At 41.3% G+C, this 6,813-nt stretch overlaps 1 protein-coding gene across 1 annotated transcript; it reads left to right on the top strand.

The window, feature by feature from the left end:
* The first annotated feature begins 2,180 nt into the window (after positions 1-2,180).
* On the top strand, positions 2,181-3,233 carry LOC118272013 (enhancer of split mbeta protein-like). Its single transcript, XM_035588303.2, has one exon. The coding sequence runs from the start codon at positions 2,244-2,246 to the stop codon at positions 2,853-2,855; it is 612 nt and encodes a 203-aa protein (XP_035444196.1). The 5' UTR covers positions 2,181-2,243; the 3' UTR covers positions 2,856-3,233.
* Positions 3,234-6,813: the final 3,580 nt, after the last annotated feature.

The raw sequence follows: 6,813 nt of genomic DNA, 5'->3' as shown, positions 1-6,813 counted from the left end.
AAAAAAACAACAAAAGTTCCGGTTAATTACAAACTCTTAATAATCTGTACTCGAACCGATAAATCTGCAACGTTCCCCTCTCTAATTCCATCGGGTTTTTTTTTTATCTGTGGCGGCATGTTCCCGCTATTAGATGACAGGTAGCTGGGTTCCATTGTGCATACATTCGAACAGGTTGGTAATTCTGTCACACTTAAATGGTGTAATTTCCTTATAATATCTTATCATAATAATCTTTTGTTAATCAATACATTAATGCTTCTGCCAGACAAGAAAAGACAAGGGGCATTGTTAATGTCGGCGTGGATAAATAATGTGTTTACTTAGGTTTTTGATATTAGGTATTTATATTAGTTAATTACGTAGTTGTCTCTTTCGTGTCTAGATAGTCTGTTCTCTATTGTTTCGATTCTATTTTAATTAAACGAAGTTGACTGTACATCCATAGATTGCCCGATGCGAATAAATTAATACCTATAATAATTTTATGTGTTCAATGTGTTTTCCGTATAAGTTTAAAGTTCTAAATCTCGGACGCATTTTCAACACGTGTTTCGTATTCACAATGTGTAAAACATGACCAACATAACCATCAATTAACGAAAAAATCTTTCCGCTCTTTAATGTTGCTAGTAATTAATAATTATTTTAATAATGGTCATACTCATCATATCGGGTGCGAAGCGTGCCCGACTCCGTACGTTGACGATTAGTACAAATTGTCATTTTTCCGTTCACCGCATTAACTCGTGGAATATTTTGATAAGGTGACCATTAAACAACACTCCGTACCTTTTGTACACACGCAGTAGGCATTAAGTACCCATTTACTTAGAAAACATTCCTAAAAATAATAATTAGAACGACATGACTCATACGTTATACGACAACATCTTCCAAATAAATTTCGCGAGCATTACTGATAAAAATAAAACCCACACAGTCGGAGATAACGACTCGGTATCAATTATTATGTAAATGATATCTTGAGACGCATGATGTAGTTTATAAAATATGCAAATGTCATAACCTACACATCGCCACAATAAAGAACACATAAACATTTGGAGTGTAACAGTGGGTGTAGCGGGGAGAAAGCACGCACTCATGCGGTGCGATCACCGATAATGAACGCGTGTCGATACCCGGTCGACAATATCTCATCGGCGTCAAGCGTAGGCCGCCGCCCACTCGAGTGCGCGCGCGCCTCTCTGACTAATGCCACCTACGTCCCGCGGAGCAGCTACCGAGCAGCATGCGCCATGGCGCCACAACACACACCAACAACACTCGGAACCATTGCGGAACCTTCTCCCTCGATGCCACCTCATTACCCAGCTCTCTCATTTAGGGCGCTGCGGCTCGCGACTGTAATTCTGTCTGTCAATAATTATTACGGCGCGTAATCCATGATTGATGAACGGCAACAGTAGCCGAGAGCCGAACAGAGTATAATTGACGCTGCTATTGTGCTCCGCCGGCCGCCGCCTGATTGATCGCTTTACACCGACATTACGTTGCAACACTATGTGCATAAATCTGATCTTAATTAGACGCAGCTTTAATTAAATGTGTTCTGATGAAATATAAGCTCTATTTATGCAGCAATAACACTTTGATTAATTGCTGATGCAACAATCGGAGCAAAATGTAGTGACAAAATACTGTGCTACGCAGATCCCGTAGCGTAGCCGTAGCCAGGGTCTACGCGACTCTGAAATATTTTCCTGTTTACAAAAATGTTTCACTCACGAAAAACAAATTTTGGTTTTCACGAGAATTATGAACTAGAAACATAGGTACATATACTGAGATCATTTGCTACTGTTTTGATAGCTTGCATCGAATAAATTATGCTACAGTTGTCTCAATATCGTAGCTATTGAAGCAGTTAGTATCTATAAATGGCAAGTTCTAAACAGTGACAACGGCCTAGCTTAGTCAGTAGCAGCTAACATAGAATCCGTCCGCAACACCGGCAATTACCGGGGCCAGGCGTCGCGGCGTGCGCCCGCGCCGCCGATTGTTTACGGCGCGCACGCGCGGCGCGGCGCGTGTCCCCCCGCGCTCCCCGCCCCGGCGGCAGCTGCTCCGCACAGGTGGCGCGTGTGGGAACTCGACGGCTCCGTGCGTTCCCACGATCGCGCGCCCTCCGCTCCCTATATAAGCCCCCGCCAGGCGGACGTACCGCATTCCGCGTTCAACGCTCAACGCAAACGCACACCTCCACTCGCTACACACAAATGTCTAACATGTCTTACGAGATCGCGTATTCGCTCGCAGACGACGGCCCGCAGCCAGTCTCGCGTACTTATCAATATCGCAAAGTGATGAAGCCGATGCTTGAGCGCAAAAGGCGCGCTCGCATCAATCGTTGCCTCGACGAACTCAAAGAGTTGATGGTCAGCGCTCTTCAGTCTGAAGGAGAAAATGTTGCAAAATTGGAGAAAGCCGATATTTTGGAATTGACCGTTCGCCATCTTCACAAACTTCGCCGTCAGCGCCGCCTGTCGCTGAACCCCACTGTGGATGCTGACCGTTTCCGTGCTGGATTCACTCATGCTGCCAACGAAGTGTCTCGCTGCTTGGCTTCAATTCCTGGTGTGGATGTGAGGCTGGGTACTCAGCTCATGACCCACTTGGGACACCGCCTGAACGACATGCAGCGCGCTGCTGCTGCGGCTGACACTCCCCCGGCCAGCCCGCCCAGCCCTGCTCCGTCCACCACCAGCTCGACCTCCGGCTACGTCAGCCCATCACCACCCGCATCACCAGTACACATGCACACCGCTACCCCCTTGGACTGCACCACCAGCTCGTTCAGCAAGAGCCCCGCAGTGTGGCGGCCCTGGTAAGCAGAGTGCCCGGAGCTGGCGGACCCGGCTCCGCGGTCACATCTGTTCCAGCACCGTCGGAGCCGCACGCGCGCTATGTGTCCGCTAACATCCAGAAACTAGTGAAACGTGTCAAGGATATCAACATAACTTTAGATCTCACAATCAATTAGCATTAAGTTAAAATCATAGATCGTAAGTCCAAACATGAAAGCTTTAAAAAAATTAGGTTGTAAGTGTACTTGTGATATTAAAGAGTAAATATTATTGTTTAAGAAATGTTGTATCGAACATGATTCTGTTCGTATTGTTATAAATATTTTTATCGTTGCAAAGAATTCACAGAAATGTGAAAAAACATACAAGAGTAAATTAATAAAAAAAATATTATCTACCCTATTTCTGTATTTTATTACACTGACCTACGAAGCCCTGAATATTACACTAATTTAATTAAATCAATAACAAGATTATTGAATTGTTTATAAATAGATTCGACTGGAATCTGCCAAAGTATAAATGAAACATAACAAATCAGACAGTGATAATATAAGGAGGTTAAGGGCACGACTCGGACCTCTGACACGCTGGCCCGGAGCGCGTGCTCGGTAACTTTCCTGTTTACAATATTCGTACACATTCGGCGTGTCGCCGCTCGCTGGTACATGTGCGACATCGCCTGCATGTCCATACTTTCCACGGACAGTAAAGGCCGGTCAGTACTGCACATGGTCAGGCCTTGTAAACAAGCTGTCTATGAAGACGTCCGCCACCATAATTAAGATAGATGTTCGAGAGATGTAATTCCCTGAGAAAAAATGTCGTGATGCATTAATATCTTTCTTCTGCAACCTCATTTACGCAGTACAGAGAAAACTACGTCTGGTATCACTCGTCCAAGGTAGTAAAACTCATTATCCAGTGTTTTTATTCCTCATTCAATGTAGATATCGGTGAATACATTTAAACCCGTTTGCCGATCAAGGTGAAGTCGAACATTCATGAAAACAATTTACATTGACGCGTCATTGTATTTACATTGTTATTAATTAGAAAAATAATGTAAATATTCAAAATACATAGTAATCAATTCCGTAGACCGAATAAAAGTCATTAAACAACAAGTCCGATTATATTATCATCTCATTCTACGTACTATGTACGGTCACTAAGTAGAACTATCTGTCCTAGCTAAACACCGCCTAACTCCCACAACAAAAATGTTCGTAACGTCGCTAAATAAAAATGTGACTGGTAGCGCCATCTCGTAATGATCGATGGAAACTTTGATTTTTGCTCACTCGTGGCATCTGGCGGAAAGCTTCAGAACTAAGGGAACCTTTAGCATGCTATTCGAATGGAGCTTTTTGGGGTCCCTAAAGTATCCTTTACTTTGTGTAGTTTGTTGTAAGTGTTTCGTAGAAAGATTTTTCTGTTACCTTCATGTCTATTGAAATATTATGTTACACAGTACCAAATCAAGGGCCAAATACGGAACGGTTACAAAGACAGTAAATCCTTCAATAAACAGCTAGAATGAATTATGTGATGATATTGGTCATCACATATCATCATATCACACACTAACTACCCGAAAACATTGTACGCTCTGCAAAAAAGAGGTACTATAATCTCCACACTTTTTTAAGGGTGGAAAATCATCCAATGACTTTCCCCGTCTCTCGTCGAAGAAAACCACCCCGTTCCTACTCCTGCTTTACAAGCCGGAGCCCCGGCACCTGAGAGTAGAATATATTTGCTGCGGACTGCCTAGTGTCCGCAGCAAATATGTTCTACTGTACCGTCACGTTACACATCACGCCCTATCATCAGCGTCGCCTAATTGCTCAACTCCGGTCACATCCCACGTCAGACTCCATGCACTGATAACTGATAATTAACTCATTTATTCATCGAGACTTCCTATTGCATCATTATCTCAGATTAATTATTTCAATAATTACAATCTGTGGACAAATTAGTTTTATCGAAAAGGCAATGATAGTAAGTATGGAGCAAGATAAACTGTAATTTGTCTACAGAAGCCAATAAAATTTCGCAATCGATTGCCTCCCTGGTAGAATGGAAAACTGAATGGGTCTCGCATCCGACTTCGGTGTCGGACAAAGTTTAATTGGGCTTTTCTGTTTTCGATCATCCTCAGTTGGAGTATGAAGTCCGAAACTGAAACCCATAAACAGAAAAACATGGGCAGAGTAGGGGTCCCCAAAGTATAGAAAAGTTCGTATATATTGCAAAATTAGCAACATTTTTCTGTTATCTTAATATCTATTGAAATACTGTGTTACAAGCAAATTAAGCCAAGAGTCGCGGTAACCGGAATGGGTCTCGCATCCAACTTAGGTGTCGGGCAAAGTTTAATTGGGCCTTTCTGCTTTCAATCATCCTCAGAAACATGAATTTCGATACTGTTCCTTATACCCGTCTTCACCGATGTTTTACATTGGTGAAACTTCTCTTCTCTTACACTTTTCTAATACCCTTATGTCGTGTTAAATTCATCTTCAATGACGTTTCCAAATAAATACGTCATTCCCACTCAATGTACACCTTTCATTAGTCACTGAAATATCGTGGAACAGGATAATTATGTACGGCGTAAACTGTCACGTCATGTAAATTCTAGTCTGTACTCGTACAGACGCAGGAAACGACTGTGATGTTTCATAATGTTGTCACTCTCTGTGGTCTTTATTACGTTTTCAGTGATTTTGCTTCGAACAAGCGAAGTTATACCTAGTGGGATACTGCCCAAAAGTTGTATGTAGTTGGAATTTACCAACCTACCCATGTTAAAATGGTCACAAACTTTGATTTCGCTATGTAGTTACGCTACGTCATCTGTAGACTTGTCGTCCAAACTTCAATATGTATCGTAACTCGTTATAATATTTACTACCCCATCAACAAAATTCCGTGATAGACTTTGAACCTTCTCTAATAAGAGTCTATGCCATAATCTCCACCTTTTGCAGTCGGATTAGAGAGAGTTTATATTTTTTTATGGAAAAGGGGGCAAATGGACACACGGATCACCTGTGAGCAATCAGCGCCGCTCATTGACACCCGCAACACCAGAGGAGTCACAGGTGTATTGCCGGCCTTTTAAAAAGGAATACGCTCTCTTCTGCCCGATTATATATATCTAATTTATCAGAGAGAGCTGCTGATATCCGTCAAAGATTTTTCAGAAATTGTGTCAGTATTGTGCAATAGTGATGTAACGCAATAATTGATTGCAATATACAAACAATCAGCTATCATGAGTACCTGATGTATATCAAATCGTTACTAGTGAACATACGATTAACGAGATATCACAGAATCAGACCAACAGATCTAGGTATTATTTTTTATCTGACGTTACTTACTGAATGTGTAGGTACAGATAGAGCGGTTTGTCCTGACTTTACTCACGGCGAAATTCTTTAGTCTATTGACATCGATTTTTTTATTCTAGAGAATTTCTATGATGTTCTATAACTAGGAAGTTTCTATAAATGTTTCTACATCTAGGACATCTAGATCTAGGACCTAGGCTATCTAGATATTATGGATTAAGATCGTTTAAAATTCAATTTCAGCCATTAACAAATAAATAGAACATTTTTCTAACAAAAAGGCTATTGTAAAATTGTTAATAAATTATGTTTTCAGGACTTATACAGGACAGGATATTATAATCCAAGTTATGTAATGAGTTGGTATGGAGTTCGCGGTAAGTAAGAAATCAGATTCAGAAAGCCCAAGAAAAATTAAACCTTTTTAAAAATTAGCTAGTTTTTGAGACTTTTCCAACGAACAAACAGCAATTGAATAATTATTTTATACTCATGTACATATAATTAGGCTGAGTGTAGATTATATTCATTCATCCTAAGGAAACAGGGCCCACCCATTAAAACAAAGACATTCAACATTTTTCTCTTAGACGGAAGCGCTAAAATTCCTTTCTAAT

This window comes from Spodoptera frugiperda, chromosome 5 (assembly GCF_023101765.2).
Source record: "Spodoptera frugiperda isolate SF20-4 chromosome 5, AGI-APGP_CSIRO_Sfru_2.0, whole genome shotgun sequence".
Taxonomy (NCBI): domain Eukaryota; kingdom Metazoa; phylum Arthropoda; class Insecta; order Lepidoptera; family Noctuidae; genus Spodoptera; species Spodoptera frugiperda.
The sequence above is the reverse complement of the archived record's forward strand: the minus strand, read 5'-3'. Positions and strand labels throughout refer to the sequence as shown.